Raw genomic sequence first — 24,272 nt, 5'->3', positions numbered from 1 at the left:
TTCTACAATCTACACACTTTCTGATCAAAAGAGAAAAAAAAGCCAAGATAACAACTGAATAACTGGAGATAAATCTGTAAACACAGAAAAAAAGCTCATGTTCATGGCAAAAGGAGTGAAGTCATTTTATTTGTTTTTAATATGTATCTACAACAAGGGGGACACAGGCAAAAACGACTGACAACTTGATGAAAATTAAAACAAAACCAAAAGAAAAAAAAATAAAAAAAAAAGAAAAAAAAATACATTTATTATCAATGCAGTTTTCCCACCTTTTTTCCAATAAGCAACATTTTTTTTTATCTAAAGAAACTTTACAATATAAAGAAACATACGAAGAAGGAACCTCTTATTTTACTACACGAGACATTTAGGATCTGAAACTACCCTAACATGAGATACAAAGCAACTCCCCAAGGACAGACTGCCTCATATTCAATACTGCTTTGTCATCAAGAGGAAAATGAGGAACTGAACAGAAAAATCTTTGCTCCCACTCCCAAAAATTCCTCTCTTAACCCTCCCTACCCCTGAATGTTACAGTATTATACATCAGCACAATAGAAATACAGAAATGATCAACGTTGTGACGGCTTTACTTACAGGACAGAAAGATAGAGAGAAGTTTGACTGCATTTTATACAACAGTATTTCAAAGTACAGGGGAGGAAACGCCTGTTCCCGCACTCTCTCTACCTCGTCTTAGCAACAAATCTGTCCATTATTTTTATTTTTTTTTCCTCTTTTACTTTCCCGAACATTTCTCCCACCCCATTTTTAAATAGATAAAAAAAATCCTTCATAGTAAAGTCTGTACTCTGGTCCCTGGTGTGTTGGATTGAGAGCCAGTGTCCTGTGTGCTCTGCTTTCGGTTTCAGTTGTGTCAAGAAGGTAAAAGCTGAATAGCAGTGCATCGGAGGCAGACAAAGAAGGGACAAGTTTATTAATGAAAAACTGACCTCTTTTGCTCTGTTCTTGCAAATTCCCTGTTAAAAATGGCAACAAAAAGAACAAACAATAAAATAAAAACCTTGCCACCTCGAACCAACAGTTTCCAAGAACAGAGGCAGAGGACGGAGGCTTTTGGACAAGAATCATGTTTAATTTTAAGAGTTTTCAAGGAAATGTGTGTGTGACAGTGAGTTATCTAAAGGCGTTCACACACACTCGACTACAAAATCTTCCTCCCTCGTCCTCTTATGAACCCTTGACGCTACAGCTCGGACGCACAGTAAAGCCCCACGTTTTGTCTATGATGAGGTGAAATAGCATAATAGTCTATAGCAGCTCCAGTTTCTGTTTCTCATCATTCATATTATTTCTGAGTAAAAGACACACCATCTCTGAACAAATACACACAGTTGCCCGAATCAGCACGTTTCTGATCAACTGTTAAGTTGTGATCTGAAATATCAAAACATGTCAATGATATCAAAATGCATTTTACAGTATTTACAAAAAAATTAAAATCAAAAAGATGGAGAGTTGTACAAAAAAAAAAAAAAAAAAGAATCAGAGAGGGGTGATGTGTGACTGGGTGTATTGATGCTGGCCCGCTGGAGAGGTGAGAAAAGGGGAAAAGGACGGAGGTCTTTTTCTTCAAGATGAGCACAGGGAGGGAGGCCACTCGTTACAGTCGACGGAGCGACGCCTCACCACTTCCTGTCCTGCTTTTCTCCAACATAAAAACACCAAAGGATCCGATCAGCAGAGAGCCACAAGTCCTTTTACCAGAGGCGATCGTCAAGAGGGAGCACCGCGTGTATGAGAGCAAAATGTCTGCAAGCTCGACTGACTGGTGTGTGAAAGCAAATTTCCATAAAGCACCGACATACATCACAGTGTGTTGAGGACTCATCAGCAAAACAAAAACAATACGAGTGTTCACTACAGGTCAGCAGAGAGACGATAAACGCAGCCTACGCACACGTTGGAGTTGAGCAGTGACCTAAGTGGGCAGCATTAGTGGAAGCAGCATGGGGGTGGGGGTGTCAAAATGGTCGACACCAAGTGATTAACGTCAGCACCTTCAGGGCTCGGATAGAGGGGTCTAATGATGTCAGACGGAGATAAAGAGACGATGCTGAGTGGATCTGCATATTTACATAGTTGCTACTAGTTCTGCAGTTAACAAAAAACAGGGATAACATTAAAAAAAAAAAAAAAGGTAACAATGATTCATAAGACAAATTAAAAGTACATAAATAAATAGAGCTGTGCATTTCACTGCATGGAAGCTACTAAAACAGGAGCCGCTTCTTCTTCTGGTGGGTTATTGAACAAGACGTTAAAAAATTTAGATCTTTTAAAGAAAGTCGCCAAACCTCTGAGAAAAATACAAAAACAAAAAGGGCCAATCAGTACCATGATGGATCAAATCTTACCTGCAGGGGGCAGTGTGCTCACATAGAGCCATGTGTTACACAGCCAATAATTTCTGATCTGTGTGCACATATACTGTCTTCATCATAATAATGTGCCCTTAGAAACAACAGAAATTAGAACCTAATCTTAAAATGATCATACCAATATAATTAATAACAATAATACAATAATAAAAATAGCAATGATACAATACATACACAAAAAATGAAAAAAAAAAAGTTCACTGATCATCACAACACCTCTGTTAAAAATGTACAGACAGAGAGAACAATGTGTGGGACAAAAGGTCCGACCCTCCACTGAATCCGTCGGGAACAGCAACAAAAAAAAAAAAAAAAAAAAGAAAAGAAAAAATAAATGACGATAAAAATTTTTAAAAAGTCCAAAGTCGTGGTTGAGAAGCTTCCAGGCAGCTGCTAAGAGAGAAACCAACACTGTGTCCTCAGGGGAGGGCTGTGTTATCCAGTCTCCTCTCTCCCTCTTTCTCTCTGTTTGTCCTCCTTCCCTCGCTCATTGTCTAGACCCTGACAGGAAGCCAGGGAGGCCGGGGCCGGAGTCAGAGAGGAGGCTCTTCCTGTGGCTCTGTGACTGCTTCCTATTCAGACCGCCAGCCATCTTGCATGCTCCAGGAGGGCCCGTCTTAATTAGAGTCCCAGCATGCTCAAGGGCCGTCCCGGAAGGCTGTGTGGCCGTAGAGTTCCCGAGTGAGAAGAAGGGGTGGGAAGAGGGGGAGATAGCGGATCCCATATTTGGGTTTAGGGGGCAGAGGGCGTGTGTTTGTGTGTGTGTATGTGTGTGTGTGTATGTGTGTGTGTTTGTGTGTGTGTGTGAGGAGGGGAGGTGGTCCAATCCGAGGTGAAGGAAGGATTGAATTGAAGAAAAAAAAAAAAAATACAGGTGCAGGGGTACAAAAAATAAGGAGGTGGGGGTGGGGAGAATAAACAAAAATACAAAAAAAAAGGAAAAAATAAAATCACACACTCATCGTCATGTTGGGTGAATACTGAAAAGAGAGAGAGGGAAGGGGGAGGAGGGCACAGATGAGTGGATATGTCACTGACAACATTTAAACACCAGAGGGAGCTCAAACCCAGCCCTGCAAAGCTAGAGGAAGCACAGACTTAGGTTCCAGCCATTCTCTAATACACCTGACACAAGTAATCAATACTGCAATAATTCAGATGATAGGGGCGGGGTATCGAACCTCTGTGATGGAATTCATCAGTCAATAAACTGTCAAAAGAGTTGGATAGCTAGATTGTTTATAGAGTATTGTTTGCTTCTTTTTTGACCCAATATTTACCGATTTAAATCACAGTTTTGCCAATTTTGGACTGTTTTACTTGAGCAAAGACCTTGTATGGCCACAAAGTAAGAAACTGAAGAGGTATCTTTTTTTTTTTTTTTTTTTTTTTTTTTTTTAAATTGATAGCGAAATTCACTAACATTAGCATTAATATTGAAACATTTCAAACGATACCCAGCCCCAATGCTGATTGGTTGAATCAGGGTATTAGGGCTTGGCTATAATTCTAGCCTGCGCACCCCGTGGCTCTCCAGGCCGAGGTTAAGAGACCATCACAATTTTTACAAAATGCAAGGGAACAGTACCCCCCTCCACCTGTTGTGTTCCTCACGGTAAGGAACTCATATTGTCACATTAATGTTTACTTTTTAAAAGTATCTAAAACAAAAAAAAATCCTCAAGTCCCTTCGTATTTATCTTTAAAAACAACGAGTAAATGAAACAGCCAAGGCATTTGTACTGACAAGTGTATCAACTATCATCACAACACTGATACAGAGGGTGTAGAATGATTTCTAAGTGATTAGTAAGCGGCTACAATGCAAGCAGAATATCAGATCTTCTTTACAGCCCTGTTTTTATTACCATTTTGGACAATGAACAGGCCGTTGTGCGCGTACAAAGTTTTGTATGTCAAATTGACTGTGCTGTGTCCCAAGTAATAAAGTATAAAGACTGTGTTTAAGCAATAATGCTGCACTTGAAACTAGAGGTCTTCACAGGTCTGCTTTGTCCCTTGTAACAGAGATCTGACCTGTCAATCAAATTGGGTTGATCAAAAAAAAAAAGAAAAAGAAAAAAAAATCTGTCTTAATTGGGTCGTGTTGTGTTGCCATGGGTCTCCTGATCTGAGTAGACCAGCAATCAGCTCTGACCATGTGGTGTGTCATAATCTTCATAAAATGTGTTTTTGGATGCATGACGCAGAGTGTGAGGTGTGAGCTGCGGGAAAAATTAAAAAGTATTGCTGTTTTCCCTTTGACTATGGTTGCTTGTTGATTACTGGTGCGTCATGACGCTGTTAAGGTCGTGTTCTCTCTCTATTCGGGCCTGTTGGGCTTGGGTAGGTTTTCAAAGAGTCAGTGGCGAATTGGGCACAAGATTTTGGTAAAAATCCTCTACTTCAAACATCTTTTTGACTATTTTACTTCTCATACAGAGTGTTTGATGATTACAGGGTCTAAAAGAAAGACGAGTGAAGAGCATAGTCATAACTACTACTCTCTGATCAAACAATATAATGTGTGACGAACCAATGTAGCTGAAGAACAAAAAAAGAGGGACAAGACACAAACTTCAAATCAGGTGAACCCTCTGCTTGCATTCTTCCACTGGTTTATGTCAGGACGTCAAGGATAACTGTTAAGGGGCGTGAGATGCCATTCACTCGCTCTACTTACACTTTCGCTTTGGAATGGGTTCAAGAAGTTCCCGCCCATTTCGCCGTCATCTCTCGGCGTTCCAGGAGGGTTGTTCATGCCCCCCATGTTATTGGGAGAGCTCTGGAGGGAGAGAAGGTAAGAGCAACAAGTTCAAGTGTAGAAAAGTCAAGATTCTAAATAAATGGTTTAATTTACAAAAACACACAAGAACAAAAAAAAAAAAAAAAGTTTAGAGAAAATCAGATTTTTACAAACCTTTGGCAACCCATCCATATCCCCAGACCCTGAGGAAGTGAAGGAGAGAAAATGATCAATTGTTTCTAAGGTAAACAACATAAAGTCTTGTTTCATTTGTACACCCCTCAGACAAAGTCTATCAGACACCTGTTAAGGCACACTGTGTTTAAACCAACCTAGTGATCCGTTCATGTGGTGTGGCTCCATGGCCCCCATAGCTCCCATTGGCCCGTCAGGCCCAGGTCCCATCGGGAACTGGTCGAAAGGATGTAGAACAGTATGTAAATGATCATGATCCTTTCAGCTCAGAGTGAAGCAGCGATTATTTAACCTATTTTTCTTGGTTCATTTCCATTGCAGTGTGGCAGCATTATGTTTCTCTAATGCTGAATTGTACTGGTGCCCAGTGATGTGGTTAAAAGCCCTATTTGAGCTGGATTAATTTTTGTGGGCAAGGTTGTTTAATTTTAATCATTACACTAACATCCATTATTTTAACCCAGAATCAATCCGCAGTGTCTGAAATTGTTACAAAAGCCTGGAAAGTTTAAGCCATTAAATAAAATTAAAGAGCTTTTTTTTTTGTTGTTGAATAACGAAATGAACTTCGATCATATGTGAGACTCACATTGGGTCTGTTGCCTCCCGGTCCAATAGGATTCATCATTGTATAGATGTTTTCACTGGAGTTGGTTGAATCTAAGAAAAAACAGGAGAGAAAAACTTTAGTTATAGGACGATGATGTGAAGAATGAACACTGAGAACACACTGCTGATGGTGCATGGTGAGAGAGGGGACACATTCATGCTTGTTTAGTGAGGGAAAAAATGGGAGAGACGTGTTTTTAAGACAAGTTGTTAGTGCTGGGGACATAGTTAGGTGACGCACCACCTGGGCTGGGCATGATGGGAGTTCCAGGTGGACCTCCTCCGCCTGGAGGACCCTGGGGAGTAACCAGTGATAGAGGTTAAAATGAGAGACTCATCAGAACATCTTCATCAGTACAATAAAAGCATATTTTCCTCCGGGAAAGCTGCACTGCTTTTGAGAGATTTTAACTCACCACATAGTTTCCTGGAGATGAGGAGGAGTACGCTATCTGCAGAGGGGAAAGAGGAAACAGATAATCAGATCTGAGGGTCAGAGGATGCCAAATTTGGAGGAAAAAAAAGATAAGAGGACCATTTTACAATTTAATAAAATCCAACACCACAGTCCTGCAGTAAATATCACTTCTGTGAAGCTCTTAAATGTTCAGATTGTGTTGGAAACGTTTTATTTTAACTCGGTTGTAAGTTTTTCAGGACATTTGTCTGGTAAATATCCCTTTAAAAAGGAAACTGCCATGGAAAAGATGAACCATGCACATAAAGTGCCCCTCTCCAAAACAGACTGATGGACACTTTTTACAATATCTGTGTAACAATCCAACAAATGAATCTTCAAAATCAAAACCCGTCTGACATGGTGTCAACCAAAGCTGTATATTTTAAACATGAAGTCTGAATTTCACTGCTCTACTGTACAGGATTGCACGACCATCGCCTACATGTGTTCATGAGTAAAAGTCAAGAGTCAAAGGTTTCTGACTCACAGAGTTAGCATTAGGTCCTGGCCAAGGCCCTCTTCCTCCAGGACCCCTGAGGGAAAACAACAGAAAAATTAATGGGAGAGAGAAAACGACAAACAGGGAAAAATGAAAAACAGTGTGAAGAGAAATGAAATATAAATGACTCTTAGAAAACACAGTAAGAGCAGGGTTTCACTTGCTTTAAGACTCCACCAGGTTCATGAGGTGTTTTAACTTACATGTTCATTCCTGGCATGGGACCGCCCATGGAGTTGGGAGGAGGCCTCATGCCTCCGTAATTCTGTAAGAGAGGACATTAAAAACATTGTAAGAACATACTTTTGATTTTCCTCAACTATACGCTTGTTTTCCTTGATTTTGGCGATTCTAGTTCCTGGATTTAGTCTTTTGTGGGACTGACAGCAGCTGCAACACTTAAGACAAACAAATAATCCATCAAACAACAAACAAGCCTGTTCTGGTGAGAGTACTGAAGAAACTACAGTTCAAGAAAAAACACTTTTTAACCTGCAAGAGCAAACACATCTACTTGGACAGTAATTTATACTACATAAGAATAAACCATGTGTTTAATGTGATGACAGTTTAGTGACATTGGTAAAATCAATCTAGTATAATCACCACATCTGTTGATACTTTTATTGTGCCAAAGTGTTTAATCAGATTCTAACTGATGTTTTCTAATTGATGTTCAATAATAAATTTAAGTGTGTGTGTGTGTGTGTGTGTGTGTGTGTGTGTGTGTGTGTGTGTACACTAGGCCACAGGTTCATCATACCTGTGGGCCCATGGCCATTCCTCGAGGAGGGTTCATTCTCATTGGTCCACCCATGTTAGGATGTCCTAGAGGGACAGAAACAAAAAGAGGGTCACACCGACTGCGACACACATCACACTCATGTTCTCATGTAAATCCACATATGGCTCGTCTCTTTAAATCAGGAATTAAGACATGCCACAGACAATACTCCATCCTAATCCCATTAGTCGTACCCCTCTGGCCCCTGAAGCTGTAATCTGCAGCTAAAATCACCACAGAGCTCTTCCTGAGCCAGTACTCAGTCCACACAGGACAAGAGAAACATTTTAAACAATCTAATAGTCAAAACAGTCAAAAGTCTAGTGCTTAACTTATTAGTCAGGGTTAGAAAATAAAGGATTTTAGTAATTAATTATTCACTCAAAGCAATTTGTCAAACAAAAATTTCAAATATTTGGAGCTCTGCAGTTATTCTCTCTTATCTTTATGAAGTCAAGCCCTTGGGTTTTTTTTTATTTTTTAATTTTGTTCACGCAAACACAAATTTGAATGGCAACCTCTTGGGCTCTGGGAGCGTGCGATGGCCATTCAAGTTTCATTTAAGACTTTTGAAAGTATTTTTAATACCACAGAATACAATTTAAGACACCAATTTAAGACAAGTATGAAAATCTTGAACAAAAATCAGCAGGTGTGATAAGGCCTTGAATTATTCGCCAACTGTATATAACAATAACTCCTAATAACATCTAATTTTATATGTGCTGACACAGACTTAAAAAGTAACTGTTTTGTTGAAAAACTACATAACAGATTCATCAGTAACGAAAATAGTTAGTGGTTACAGCCCTAATAGAGGCGTACTCTATTACAAACATTTTATTCACTATACAAAAAAAAACATATTTCCTGATGAGGCACCCTATCTCAGGCCTGTGACTGCAACATCTGTCCCAGTTGTACCTTGCGGTCTTGTCGGGTCCAAACTGTTTGGCAGGAGAGGCTGAGATCCAGGGATTCCCCCAGGAGGCTGAGGAAAGACCAGACATGGAAACTGATTACATTTCTGGCACATTCTTGGCAACACAAAAACTCTGTGAGCGGTCAAAATCAACATAGAAGTTAGTGAGCAATGTCAAAATCCCGTTCAGTACCTGATTTGGCATTCGGAGTGCGGGGCGCGGTCCACCTGGATACCGCGGTGACATGAAAGGCTGCAAAGAGAAATGGAGGAAGAAGTAGGAAAAAAAGGGTGGTTGAGGGTGGGGGTATGTGGGGAGAAGAGGGACAGAGAGAAAACGACATTTTCATTATTAATAAATCCGAGAGCACTCAGACAGGGGGTAGCACCGAGGACACACAGATGGACACAGTGTGGTGGGAGAATGGAGGATGACAGTGAACAGTCGCAAACTCATCACATCAGCCTGAAAACATCAAAAATACACCTAAGTGAGAACCTGTGTCTTATGATTTTTAACAGTGCCTACTCAAACACAACAATATGCACTCAAAGCATACATTTGTAGGTGTGCAGGTCAACGTGTGTGTGTGTGTGTGTGTGTGTGTGTGTGTGTGTGTGTGTGTGTGTGTGTGTGTGTGTGTGTGTGTGTGTGTATAAAGACCGCGCTCACACAGGTCCCTGCCTGCTGTCACTGTAGTGTAAGCTGATTCTGCTTGTGGTCTGCCTGGCGTAGTTAGAGACACCTCAGGCCAACAACACCGTTCAAAAACCTTAGAGGAAGCATGTCCACACTCTCTCGCACACAAGACGGAAACGAGAAACCACAAGAATTAATAGCCGTGGCTGCCAAAGGCCAGCTTTACCTCCACTGTGGCATCTGTAGCTACTGTTCTGAATAGGTGTTGAAACAGACGCTGACTGAGGATGAAAGTTGTTTAAGGCTTAATACGCTGAATAAGCTTTTAGGTGGTTGGCAGCTAGAGAAACCCAAAACTCTGATTGTCCTATATGTGTGTTGAGTGCATGTACGTATGTGTGCCCATGTGTTTTTGTATGTATATGTGACGTGTCAGTAGTGCCTGTCCCCTGTTTTATTAATAAGGTGCTAGAACAAGTAAGCAAAGGGGAGGGGAGTGTGCACTGTGCATGCGTGTGTCTGTGTCTGTGTGTGTGTGTGTGTGTGTGTGTGTGTGTGTGTGTGTGTGTGTGTTAAGAGTGGAGGAGCAGATAAGTGTGCAACCCCCCACATGCTGCTCCGGGGGAGGGGCAAGGAGTGAATTATTCATCCCACACGGGGACAGACGATTGTGGGCCTTGCAGAGGAGCAGGCCCTGCTGCCTCTGGATGCTCCGCTTTTATAACAGAGCTGGCAACTGGAGGGGCTGACATCTACGGGGAATTAGCCAGAACAAAACTAGATCTAACGGGGCTCGAGGGTAAGAGGAGAAGAAGAAGTAGAGAGTGTGCGAACAGTGAATGGAAAGAAAAAGAGCTTGTGTGTGGGCGAGGGGGTATGGGGGGATTTGGAGGGAAGGAAAGAGATAGGGGGTGTTTGAGAGAAAGTGTTTGCATCTTACCTGGCCATGGGGTCCCATCATGGGGTTGCTGGGGTTGTGTGGGGGGGGCTGTGCGTGGGGGGACTGCTGAGAGCCGGGTGGTCCCTTTAAGAAAGAAGAGCGATATCAGAGAGGAGAGGGGCCAAAAGGGGGGTTTACACCTGAAGGAATTACCCGATCAAAATTATAAGAAAGAGGAGGACGAGAAGGGGGAGTGAGTGGGGAGTTTTTAGGCTGAGGAGGAAGAAGAGGGCAGATTCTTTAAAAAATCTGACGTTTGTTTCACAAAAAACAGAGAATTAAAAGCCATAGCCCAAAAGGAAAACAGTTTTCATTCGCCTTTAGGTCCAAACAAGCTCACAGAAAATCAGTGTTAAGCATTATTATTTTGCCGGATGTGCTTAACATGTGTGGCTGCACCGGAAGAGATGATCCGCGGGACCCCTCGGGTCAAAGGATTACATACAGTTTTCCTCTTAACCACATGGGGGCAGTGTTGCCAAAGGCTCACTCTCAGGCAGCAGCAGGACAGGCACTAGTGGCAACTTCAAACCAGAAAGAATGACACTGACAAAAACACGGAAAAGTTGGAAGTTCTCCCTGCGTATTGTAAACCTACTTCAGCATGACTCCGTATCCCTGTACACAAAGAGAGCAACCCCCCAGCTTCTCCACACACTGCTGTGTTATTGCTGACATTTCACCCCAAGACAAGAGGTTAACGACCCCTAATAAATAACTCATTATGCCACAGTCTCTCTTCCGCTCTATCGCTGTCGGTGTCTTCATCTCTCCACCCCCCCTTTTTGCAATTGTGTGAAGAAGACAAAAAGCTGGCCAATTCACAAACAGCAGATGGAATTTTCCATGTGTCCCTCGCAGGCATCCGGACACACACAAACAACACACAAACAACACACATATGGATTACCTCAGTGAGTCTGCGGGTATTATCTGTACCTATAGTTGGCCCATTAAAGCACGTTTTTGGGTCAGGAAGTGCAAACCATATTGAGATTTGTCCATTTAGCTCAACAGGTTTCAATAAATAATTCCTGTGTTGTTCCATTGCAAGTGTTAGGGTAAAATAATGACGTAAAAAAAAAAAAGAAGAAGGTTTCAAAGTACAAGCATCTGCATCTTGTCAGAAGTCTGAAATGGCACCAGTCACAAACATTTAAACACTGGAAATGTAAGTTGGGGTGGGTACTGAAATCATGTGTTTCTGTAGCGCTGAGTATTGAAACTTTGCTGTAACCAAACATTGAATCAAATATCTAGTCAGACTCATGTTTATTTTCATTATTGATTAATCACCATGTTTATAAAATGTCAGAAAATAGTGAGAGCTCAAGGTGATATACTTAGATAGCTTGATTTATCCGAGCAACAGTTCAAAACCTAAAGATGTTCAGTTTACTATTATGTGACAAAGAGTTGCTTCAATTGCTGATATTTGGAGGGAAACGTACCGCAATAAAAGAAAAAAGATTGATCTGTTGATCAAACGATATCTGACTTAAATCAACATGCTGCTAGTTCTAAACCATTTATTTTTTAAGTTTCTTACAGCCGATTGTGTTTTTGACATTTAACATTTGAGCACACTTCTTTTATTAAACGAAAAAAATAGTGACAAAAAGAGTGTTGCATATTTCTCAAAATGGAGTATTGTAAAAAGTGTTGTTCAGGTGTCAGGACTGAAACTCAGTGTCATACCCCTGTATCAAAAACATTTCTAATGAGTCCCTAACTATGAGCATGAGCAATATCTGCAGAAAACAACCAAAGCTTTCTGTTACAATAAGGTCCCTTGAACGCAACACATACACAAACACACATGCACACACACAAACACTCCCCCAATCTCACTCCCCCACCAATGTTATAAATAGTACTTCCATGCGTCTCGCCTCACCCCCCCCCTTCCCCTAGCTTATTCATAGTCGTACTCTCACTAGTACAACCACCACCACTGCTACCACCCCACCCCCACCCCCACCCCCCTTCTCCCAGCACATTGCCTCACTCCCAGCAAGCAAACAACCAAGTGGTAGGTAGCCACAGAGACAAACACTGGGCCACAATTCTTGTGGCACTGATCTTTCACATTTCCCTTCTCCTCCCTCCTCTCACCCCTTCTTCATCCTTCCCCTTCTCTATCGTGTCACTTGTTTCTTCTCTCTTACTCTTCTCCACCACCTTATCGTGCCTCCTGCCAAATGCCAGTGCTGTCCATCACACCACTGCCTCACAGAGAACATGTGTGTGTGTGTGTGTGTGTGTGTGTGTGTGTGTGTGTGTGTGTGTGTGTGTGCGCTTTTGTTTGTGGATGTGTGCACATATGCCTGCATGTCTTTATGTATGTAGCTGTATGTGTGTGTGTGTGTGTGTGTGTGTGTTTCATTCTCTTCACTGTACAGACAGCCATTTCCCACACTAAAACCTTTCCCTTCACAGAGCCGGGACAGGTCAGAGACAGAGACAGGGATGGAGATGGAGGAGTGGAGAAGAGGATGAATACGGCAGGGTTGAATCACGAATCGGTTGAACGGCAGCCCGGAGAGAGCAGATGAGTGAACGGTGTGAGCTTCAGAGGCTGTGGTGGGTGTAAATATCAAGAGAGGAATAAATGGTTTTTGGAAAAATGTGGGGGGAAAAAGGAAAAACAAATGGGAGAGTTGGAGACCCAAACTGTAACTGTGGTGTCATCTGATCAAACTACATTATTGATTTTAGACTGAAGGATTTAATTAGTATAGCCAGACTTACACTGGGGTTTTTTAAAATACTAAAAGTCTCATAACAACAGATCAGCCAATAACTGACATTTTGTGGTAAAGATATATCTGACTACAGTTGAACAATAAACTTGTTTTATTAGGATTATAACTATTATATAATATAGAAAACAGTAATAAAGATAAATATACTACTTAAACACAAAATAAAACTCTAACAAGCTTAAACTGAGAAACCTATATATAAATATACATATAATACATCTACTGCTGCAGTTTACTCCAAAGCATATGTTTAGTATACCTGCTAACTTACAGAACATACACATACCTGGTATCTGTAGTAGTGGCCTCCTGATGGTTATCAGGTAGACAAATTCTAAAGGCCAAAATTGTTTTTAAAACATGACTGGATTCAAAATTATACAGTATTTTGAGATACAAGACACCATTCTCCCAGTGCTAGAGATGGAAATCAAAGAATATGCAAATGTTGCCTAAAATTTAGATCATCTAAATCTAAATGCATGAATTTGACAGAAAAAGGATAAAAAAAAGGGTGGGTTTGAAGGTGATGGAGAGATGGAGGAGTGAACAAGACAGTGGCAGAGGGGGTGGGTCATACCTGGAAGAAGCCTGGGGGCATGGGACCACCTGGCATGGCGTCGTTGGGGGGCATGTTGCCCATCACTGGGCTGGGCGCTGCTGCTGCGCTCTGAAACGCACAAAGACAGTGATTAAATATGCTGTTTTGTGTTTCTGTGTGCCACTGCTCTACAGTAACATTTCTACACATGATGCACTGGCCACCGAGTTACTACAGGGGGCAGTGTCTGCACCTGCAATCACAGCAAACTCTCACCCCCCCTCCCATCTCAAGTTTAATGGTTAATTCAGCAAAGTGTCTTCTATTACAACCTTTAAACTGTTCCCTCATCTCTGCGTTAGAGAGAGAACAGCATTAACCACCTCATCTCTTTCTGTGGACAAGGACTGAAGTGAAGAGGGATGGTTCAGGGAGAGCTACCACCAAAATATTATGCTGATGTTCCTCTCTCCCAAAGCCCATGACTGTATATCGAGGGGAAGTGTTTTTATCGTTCTATACTGAGCTTTTCTTTCTGGATCACAGCTAGTTAGTTAGTTAGTGTGTAAGGTAATGAATGATATGATTATTATCTGTATGCATTTTTACATTTTGGTTTACTTCAGTAAAACCACACTGTGGTGCTCTGTTTTATTATATGATAAAATCTGACAAGATAAAAAAGCTTCAACCTCTTGGATATCCGTTTTTCCAAAGTTCTTCCCATGTACTAATCAATGCAACAGTGATATCTTGCATTGACTGTGGCAGCACGGTAACATATCTCAATCATTGGCTGATTTGGAAGATACCATATACACTGGAGTTGCTAGTGTATTAAGAACAGCTAGGTACATACAAATACAACAGACATGCAAATAATCAATCAAACCTTTATGAAACTTCAAATTGTTTTTATTCACAACATCAGAGGTGTTTTTCAGCTCTATAGTTAGTCTGGAGGTGATGTTGGATTGAACTACAATATATTTGAAAGGTGCCTCACTTAAGTGTAAAATGACAAGCCGCTGTGTAAGCTTTGCATATTTGTACAGTAACTTTACACATTTCCACCTTACATTAAAGCTGTGTTCACTAATGGTCATTTTGTTAATGTCAGAGTTTTACATGTTTTGTTACATTTCATGTACAAGTTTAACAGAAAAATATTTATTTTAATTTCAACTTGGAATTTCTCACACATTTCTCTGTTTTGAAAGTATATCATGATGAAAGAATTTATATCAAAAGGTCAGAACTTGTCTGCAAGTAGAGGAATACTTTTACATTTTCTTGCCCAATACTGGCTATATTTGAATAAAAAGGTTTTAGTTTAAAACAGGTTGACATTCAACATAGATACAACATATACTTTACTGATGGTAAAATGACTCTGGAAATGTATCAATTACAATTGAGTGTCTTTAAGTATTTAAATATATTTACACTGCTTATAAATAGTATCAGGTCATCAGCAAATAAGTTGAGTTGTACAGTTTCTTAATCATTACATGCTGTTTTAAGAAAGCTAGAGAGCAAATATTATTTGAAAGCAAGTGACACATAACTCTTAACCCTGCTGTGTGTTAGAAGAAGGTCTATTGAGACCTGATGCTAATTTCTTTTGCTCAACTACTGTATAACCAATAACTGTCTAATCTAACTGTCAAAGTAAACAAAACAAATATTTTACATTATGACTACATAAGCACATCCTACGAGAAAGAAAATATTTTATTATGAATTCATAATAATATATGTATTACATGATATACAGTAAAACTGTGTTGAGTCAAGTTGTTCTTTGCATTGATTCCAATAAAATCCATGGGAGGTGTGAGCTTCAGTATCATATTATCAACAAATTTAGTGCGTATATACAGGTTTTTTTTAAACGCAGGTAAACCCACTAAAAAAGGCAACTGACTCCTTTCACTTTGCCAGTAGACAAGTGTGCTTTTCTGTTCAGACTGAGAGTGAGCTGCTAGCCACTGCACAGACTAGTAAAATAGATCTGTTATGTCTCATCCATGGATTGGCATCTTTAAAACAAGTTGTCTTTGGGTTTGTATTTTTTTATATGCACAGGCACATAGTTCTCCAATACCTTCTCTTTTCATCTTTTCACATTGCCCTTCATGACCACCTTTGTTAACTCTGCCAAGGTGGTCATGTTTTCTCCAATGTCTGTCTGTTTGTTTGTTTGTTTGTTTGTCAGCAAGATTACGCAAAACTGAGCCGACTTGCACCTAACTCGGTGGAGGTATTGGGCATGAGCCAGGAGAGAACCCATTAAATTTTTGGGCCAATCCAGATAATTTACTATGAATGTGGATTTTTTTCACTGAAATCTGGTGTATCTTGTAGGACATCGGCCTTGGATGAGGCCTGCGATCTCTGAGTGTGCTTCTAGTTAATAAGTATTAGATGTTGTTAAAATTCTGGAGAGCTGAAGATGTTTAAAAGCAAAAAAACAAGTATCACTTAAACCTGATGAGAGCAGCTGCCTAACTGACACTAATCATATTACCACATGCAACAACAACACTACCGTTTCCAATCCCCTTTACGTCAGTCAAACAATATAAAAGAATAAAACTAGAATCTAGGATAGAAGAGGGGGGAGAATGATTCAGCCCGGGAGTTAAATATGATATAACTGTATTCTTGTCAACACACATAGACGGAGACGCATGTTCAGAGTGCTTACATAAGCACGCCGGAACAAACGCACACACAATCACATGAATTCACGCACGCACGCACGCACGCACGCACGCACGCACGCGCACACACACGCACACACGCACACACACACACACACACACACACACACACACACACACACACACACACACACACACAAAGAGTTGCATCACAGGCTCATAAAGTGAAGCCCTTCAGTACAGAGAGGCAGACAGGGGAGAACCACAGGCTACAGGACCAGAACAGGGAGGGGGTTTAAGACCCAGGGGAGGGAGTAGCTCTCACAAACACACACAGACGCATCCACCGTTCAACCAGCACACACACACCTAACGAACGCACTGCATCCATGTGACATATACTGTATGCTTGGACAACAACGCATACTACCAATTACACGCATGTACACAAAAACACTCGCTGCCCTTCTTCTCCTGACTATCTGAAACCAACACACAGAAAAACTAAAAAAAGAAAAAAAAAAGAAAGAAAAAAAATTGCACACTTACACAATGACACACACACACACCTCCCCCCATCTTTATGCTAATTCTGCTAGTGAACATGAGCAGGCCACTGAGTCCCTGGGGAAGAAGCTGGGTCGGCTGCCTCTTTCTCTCCTCCATCCTCCCTCCCTCCCTCCCTCTCATCCATCTCCCTCACTCTCTTCTTCACACTTTTCTCTCCATCTTTTCTCCTCTCCGTGACCCCCCTCACTTATTTTTCCCAGCACTGGTGCACACACAAATACACATGCATACATATCTATACACTCACACATAAACCTTCTCTGTGCCCCAACCCCTGTAACCCCCCACCACCACCACCACCCCAGTAGGGTGTCAGCAGCTTGCAGAAGCTGTTGCTATGGAGACAGGTCCTATCTGCACTCTGTCCCCCTGGCATCCCCCGCTCCAGGAGCGCAGAGAGAGAGAGAGAGAGAGAGAGAGAGAGAGAGAGAGAGAGAGAGAGAAAGAGAGAGAGAGAGAGAATAAGATGTAGGGGAGAGAGAGAAAGAGAGAGAGAGATAGAGAGAGAGGGGGGGGCACAAGAGCGAGATAGAGGAGTGAGTGAGTTAGAAGATATAAGAGTGAGGCAGAAGAGGGAAAAAAAGATGATAGGGGAGAAAAACAAAGAAATTAATGTTACAAGGAGAGAGATTCTGTTCACAATCAATCACCTGGTCTTATTATTGTTCGAGACTATTAATGACCAACAATGTGCTCATGAATTCTCCAGTTTGCTGACTGAAATTGAATGCAAACTAAAAGCACACAGTGGGTGCAGTTGCCACCAGCAAAGCGTAAGGTAGATTTAGTATGCAGTCGGTCTTTATTAAAACCATCTGGCCTGGGGAAATACAAAAGGATCCAACAGTGCTTTTTTAGTTTTTGTAGTGGCACCCACAGTACTGCCTATACCTACCTTTCAATTTCAACTCCAGGCTCAGAAATGTAGCAGACTGTCAGACTGCCTCATTGAATCAGAATAACTTCATTGGCCAAGAAAGTAAATCTACAGGAATTTGTTTTCTTGATATTGGTGCAGGTAAACAATGCCCGCTAATGCAGACAGGGGAAGAAAAAGTGTACCTTTATGCAAAGAAACAAGTTCAAGAAGACAGCACAACCCAGAGACATTAATGCTGTACTAATTAGTTGATATAATGAACATAGAGTTTTGTAGTCGAGTTGAATTATTCATTTTCAGGCTGAATGTATGGAAAAGTCTACAAATGAAGGAGTGTGCAAAGGAAGCGCTGGGTAGCAGCACAACTTGAAAGGGCTTTAATGCCTGACATGCAGCAGAAAGGAGAAGAATACATTTCTTTCATTGAGACTGGCTGAAAGTTCAACAAAACCCACAGGACACATTTTCTAATGTCTGGGAATATTTACACTGTTTAAACTGTAAACTATATTTTAATGGCCTTTCCTCAGCTGCGCTGCACAAACATGGCGTCAAAGCATCCCAGAGCCATGTCTGCACAAAAGTAATATTAGGTAAGTTTTTATGTCATCAATAATAGAGTACCTGAACTGTAGCTCATCCCTGTAGCTTTGATGGTTCTGGATGGAGAACTGTTAACCTTGGCTTTTTTTTGTTACAACATGATATAACATCAGTCATCATGTCAGTCTCATCATTCAGGATCGAGACAGTAGTTCGTTATATTAAGAAAATGTACAACTGTGCTGATTTAAAAGCTCAAACTGCTCAAAATAAATTGGCTTCATGTACATGAACTAGATTTAATATAGTTAAAATAAAGAGTTGCTGTCACTCTAATCTGTGCAGATGGAGGTCATAGCAGAGGCAGTTCTATAAAAATCCATCAGAAATTTTATATATTATCAACACACAACATGTTTAATTCTAGCAAAAATATACATAAAGACATTAAGTACATGTTTGTGTTGTTCTCCCTTTTGCTTGTCTAAATAAAGCTACACTGGATAATTTTATGACAAATGCACTCAGCAGTTGAAGACAGAGTCTACCAGTTCCTCTTTTTATAATGACACATCAGACTAAAGCATTAATTGGGCGCCCTGGTGGCCTCACGGTCTAAGAAACAGAAGAGAAACCACATCATCTGAATTCTGCTCAAGACCTTTGTTGCATGTCATTCCACTTTCTCCCCTCACGTTTCCTGCTTCTCTCTCGACTGCGCACTTTAAAATAAAGGCAAAAATGGGCCTCCTGGTAGACTGGTTGTTTTACTGTGATTGTGGTGTCTCCACTTTGATTCTGGCTGAGGACTTTTGTCCCATGTCACCTCTTAGCTATGCACACTTTACTACAATACTTTAAAAAAAGAAACCCACTAAAAGCACAAAAGCATTAATCATTACATTAATCAATTAATCAACTATATTCAGCTTGGATGCAGCAGAACAAAGTCCACCAAATAAAATGTTTCTGTATTTCCTGGAACTGAAATGACAAGTTGATTTATCAATTGGTCAATTGAAAGAAAATTAATCTTCAACAGTTTTGATAACTGATTTATCACTGAAGTTATTTTTCAAAGCAAACCTGCAATAAAAAAAATCACTGATGCCAACTGCTCAATTGTGGACAACTGCTGCTCGTCTTTTCCTTATACAATATAAAACCTAATATCTTCTGGTTAGGGACTGTCTGTCACTGTTTACTGACATTTTATAGAGAAAATGATTAATCAAGAATAGGAAATATGCGGATTAATTGCGGAAATAAATCATTAGTTGCATGCAGTTGCTAACATGATATCTGGTTCTGGTCTGTGGGAGGCAGGTTTATATCTCACTTCAGGCTGAAAAGCTGCAGACATGCAGCATAAACCTTGATTCCTGTGGTAAATATTCACTCTCAGCCTCAATCTAGACACTCCGTGTAAGTCCCGTGTAATAAACCTCATCCACCTCTCCGTGGCACTACGATGGCGTGTTTGTGGCAAAATATTTTAAACTCACTGACGCCTTCATCCACAGTTGTGGCTCCCCGTGAGGACACCCTGCTGTGCTCGCAATTCCTCCTCAGTACAAGCCCACGATGTTTATGAATAATCTATCAGAGAACAAAAGACTAATGATGTGATTGGCTGGTACAGTACAGTATGTAGATGGGCTATACAGAAAAACATTGATCCCTCCCTCTCCATTTCCCTCTTCCTCTCGCTCACCCATAGGACCTACCGGACAGATCAATAGTGCTCAACACATTATTGACCTCTGCCTGATACCTTTCACAGGGCTAAAGACAGAGACATAAACACTGGATGGAGAGAGGAGAGGAGTACAACAAGACAGCGAAAGTATCTGTGTGTGTGTCTGTATTTATGTGTGTCCCTGCCTGGAGAGGGGACTAATCTACATTCTGGTTCACACTGATATGTACCTCATCACTGTCTCCTTGACCTGCTGTCCTTAGCGCACAGAGAGAGGGAGGGAAAGAGGAGGAGGGAGGGGGGGTGAAGGAGTGAGGATGGGAGAGAGTGAGAGTGTGGAGACGGGAGGAAAAATAGCTGACTGTGGTGATCTGGCTAATTTATCAGCCCAGTCAAAACAGTGTGTTTCGCTCTGAAGCAACAGGATACGGCTGCTACTCTCACCGTCACGTCTGACAAACAAATGCACACATGCACGCGCACGCACGCACGCACGCACGCACGCACGCACGCACGCACGCACACACACACACTCTCTCTCTCACTCTCTCTCTCTCTCTCTCTCTGAAACCCCAGCTGGTCCTCAAAACTGGCACGGCACGCGCACCAAACACACGCTTCCCCAAAAGCTGCTGCCAAGGTAGCGGTACTGAACCAGACAGGCGGACTCGTGCACACACAAACACACACACATGCGCACACGCCGGATGACAGCACTAATACATGCTGCAGACACAACATCCACTTAGCCAACACTCCAGAGAGAAGGCAGCGAGGCCGAAAGACAAGAATATGAGGAGAATGAGAACAACTGTGAACCTGAATATAGCTTTGACTCAAGAAGATGGATGTTTCATTTATTCTCCTTACTGCAAACTACCATATAATAATTTATTTTCCACTCATGAAAAAAACTTCTTCCTTCCTCTTGACCTGCTTCAATCCGGGGGTCAGGACTTCAAAACAGCACCCTTCAGCTGATTTACAGTCAGTCTATTGCTCACTTCATCATAGCAGCCACTTACACAAGCTTGAACCTGCTTCGTTAAATTCAGGAATATTGTCTCTAACGGCCAGAACACTGTACTGCCTCAGCTTTAAATGAGGGGGATAAAGCTGCATCCAAACCTAATGTATGGAAAGTTCCCCTAGAGCCACGGAAGATATTACACAACTGCTGTCACAGTCTAATTCTCCTATGGAGGGTAAACTGAACTTTATGTGTAAAAATAAGTCAAGTGCATCTTTAAAAATGACTTAAAATATAGATCACTTCAATGTAAATAAACCTAGGCAAAGTTCTCTCTCATGTTTCTTTTGTATTCTACTCTCAAACTGAAGTCATAAAACATTTTGTGACATTGTTAGGAAAAGTGCTATATAAATAAAGTTTATTATTATTATGTAATAAGACTCAAAATACCTGTGAGTAGTTTGGATCAGTATACACTGACCTGCGTAATTTTAATTTACATCCCCAAAGTATTTCACACAGTTAAATCTACTGTTGTCTGTTCTACAACAGTTTAACATTTCCTCCCAACTAACAAAATTAAAATAATAATATTAATGATTATTAAAAAAAAGACAAACTTCTGCCTCATCTGGTGTAACACTTCTGCCTGTGCAACACATGTACTGCAGTTTTTTCCAAACTTTATCACGTAGCTAATTACCAAGTTTAATGGAGCTCTCTCCACTTTTTCCATTACACTGATCCTTCTGGTGGCAGAGAAGAGGCAAAACAGAGGTTAAAGCAGAATTCATGCAACTGTCTTTGGGCAGATTAGGTGAGTTACTTTTGATTCAATTGCAATTATGATTGTTTAAAGGTGATGTGAGGGGAAAAAAAACGCACCGTTTAAAACAATGGCTGATAGCGTCGACAGGTATATGCATCCGTGAGCTGGTTTTAATGGATTTTTTAAGATCTTTTCTTTTTAACTGACAACTGGTGAGTAAAGAAAACTGAAGTGTAACCGATATGTGCTAACTGTAACTAATACGTCTATGGGTTTAAATACTTCATGAATATTTAAGGAAACGAGAAAAACTGAAATTACACCAGTGTCATTCTCCAAAGGCATCAGAAAGCATTGAAAACCCCCCAAAATGTACACTAAGAAATAGTGTCTCCAGGGTTTTATAATGGTGTTTGCACTTTGAAAAAGGTGAATTTAGAAAAGCAAATTAAATCTTTAATTACACAAAAGACAATATATTGCATTATGACATTTGCATAACTCTAATAAAACTAACCAAGGGTGATTTTAGAGGAAATATGAAGTTCAAATAAATGTTACAACCATTACATTACTAAAATAATAGTAATAATAGATCTTTTATTTTCCCCAAATTTTCCAGACATAAAGCTGTTGTATGGCTTTACACAGACACAGGCACACAGACACGCTGACACACAAACACACAGTTATGTGATTTCAAATAAAAAGAGAATTATATCTATCATCAATTTCCCTCCCTCTCCCTCTCTGTTTTGACATTTGCTAACTCAATTTTCAAATACCTCAACTGTCTTTTGGTTGTGTCTTCTCGGCACTACTAGGCATTGTGGGTAAACAGCTAGATTAGCCAATCAATCTTCTCTTGGGAATAGAGGTAGTATTGGTGGTGGTGGTGGCGCTGGGGGGTGGGGGGTGGAGGGCGTGGGGTCAGAGTGAGGAAAAAGGAGGAGGAGAGGAGGAGAGTTGGGAGAGAGGGAGTGAGCGATAAGGCGAGTGAGACGAGAGAGATGAGAGGGGGCGGACTGGTGTGTTGGGTGAAGGAGAGAGTAAGAGATATAGTAAAGCAGGGTGGGAGGGTAAAAAGAAGGCGGCATGTGGAGGAGAATGAACATGGAGAGAGAAAGAGGGTGAGGGAGGCAAGATGCAGATGTGGGGGTGTCGCAGAGAAACCACAAGCTACATGAACATGAAAGCATGATGTGAGCAGGCTGGAGTTGCACAAAATGCAGCAGAGAGAGAGACAGAGAGAGAGAGAGAAACAGAGAGAGAGAGAGAGAGAGAGAGAGAGAGAGAGAGAGAGAGAGAGAGAGAGAGAGGAGAGTGGGGTAGGAGTGTGAGAGAAACGTGGGCAGATGTGTAAAGAAAGACTGAAGAGCTACAGTGCAGGTAAAAAAAACAGGATGACTGTGATGAAGGAATCAAGAAGAGGCTAAACAATAGACCTGCAGGTTGACAGAGTGCTGTTGGCAGCAGATTTAATACTGCACATGCATTCACACCTGTTTGCACCTGTTTGTCTCGTTGTGATAAAAACACGTGGTCACATCATTTTTGGCTAGTGATTCCTCATAGCCAAGCAATGCATATTCATGACCCATCATCACAGGTTGCATATATCTACTGCATGTGCATGCATCCATCAATTTTTATGCCGTTTTCAAATGTGGAAACAAAGGAAAAGAAAAGCAGAAAATTCTAGGAAAGAGTTGAATCATGGCAAAAAAAAAAAAAAAAGTTTGGTGTTTTTTTTTTTGGCTCAGCTGAGGTGGAAAAGTGGATGGATAAAATGTCATCATGACGTATATGATGCATGTGACTTAACTGTCAACTGTGTGCACTGATGAGCAGCCTGCGACGTCCTTCAAATTGACACATTAAATAAAAATAAATACGATATATTCATCACATTTTCCACACAAGTTTCCAGTGTTCGAGTTTTGACGGGAACCCTTTTATTAAGATCTTGTTGTGCCTTCTTCCTCTACAATGATTTAAAGGCAACCAAGTGGGGAATGAGCACAACCTACTGTTTATCTCTCAACCCATAACTCCTAATAGTCGCATAACAGCAGTAGATGGAGATCCGCATTGATTCGCTATTTATTTATTTATTTTTTTCTATATCTTTCTATTCTAGAAGTTCAGTTAAAATTTGGCTCTGGCTTGGCCGTTCAATCAATGACGTTCCCTCGCAGATTTTATTTTCATTTTAATGGTCTTTACTCTTTCAGAGGTAAAACTTGCTAGTGGAGGTGCCCCACCTTTGCGGAGACCCATAAAACTACAGTATTTCATAAGAAAAAAAGCAAAGATTTGAGGACATTCGCAAAAAAAACCCCAGATTTGTATTGCTGAATATTTTTCCTATTCTGTTCACGATCTTGTGAACCTACCGATTTGTCTCGTCCCCACTTGGACAGTCCTGATCTCCAGGTGGGAAACCATTGTATTTCATGTTCTGAATTGAAACTTGCATGAACTGTGTATTGAGAACAGGACAGAGCAATGCAAAGGAGCCAAAACCTTTATGGTGTTAGCTGGAATTAAGACTGATAAGAAAAATTAACACTTCCAATCAAACCAGCAAATTAATTATTGAATGACATGATGTTTGAAGATAATGCATGCCAGTTAAAATTAACTAGAGGACATGCCAGCAG

At 40.9% G+C, this 24,272-nt stretch overlaps 1 protein-coding gene across 2 annotated transcripts in view; it reads right to left on the bottom strand.

Moving 5' to 3' along the window:
• Positions 1–100: 100 nt before the first annotated feature.
• zgc:110158 (uncharacterized protein LOC553590 homolog) overlaps positions 101–24,272 on the bottom strand; it is a 40,879-nt gene continuing 16,707 nt past the window's right edge. The window contains exons 5-18 of one of the 2 annotated variants that reach the window (XM_056393683.1): positions 13,549–13,638; positions 10,204–10,287; positions 8,817–8,876; positions 8,626–8,692; positions 7,681–7,745; positions 7,121–7,182; positions 6,906–6,951; positions 6,375–6,410; positions 6,200–6,254; positions 5,939–6,009; positions 5,487–5,565; positions 5,329–5,357; positions 5,092–5,193; positions 101–3,388 (exon numbers count right to left, since the gene is read on the bottom strand). In XM_056393683.1, coding sequence (XP_056249658.1) covers positions 3,359–3,388; positions 5,092–5,193; positions 5,329–5,357; positions 5,487–5,565; positions 5,939–6,009; positions 6,200–6,254; positions 6,375–6,410; positions 6,906–6,951; positions 7,121–7,182; positions 7,681–7,745; positions 8,626–8,692; positions 8,817–8,876; positions 10,204–10,287; positions 13,549–13,638 — 876 coding nt within the window. In that variant the 3' untranslated portion in view covers positions 101–3,358. The remainder of the gene's footprint in view (positions 3,389–5,091; positions 5,194–5,328; positions 5,358–5,486; positions 5,566–5,938; positions 6,010–6,199; positions 6,255–6,374; positions 6,411–6,905; positions 6,952–7,120; positions 7,183–7,680; positions 7,746–8,625; positions 8,693–8,816; positions 8,877–10,203; positions 10,288–13,548; positions 13,639–24,272) is intronic. The other variant, XM_056393684.1, reaches the window with a different exon arrangement.

Source organism: Seriola aureovittata, chromosome 13 (assembly GCF_021018895.1).
Source record: "Seriola aureovittata isolate HTS-2021-v1 ecotype China chromosome 13, ASM2101889v1, whole genome shotgun sequence".
In the NCBI taxonomy this organism is placed as follows: Eukaryota; Metazoa; Chordata; class Actinopteri; order Carangiformes; family Carangidae; genus Seriola; species Seriola aureovittata.
This window is presented reverse-complemented; position numbering and strand designations above follow the sequence as displayed.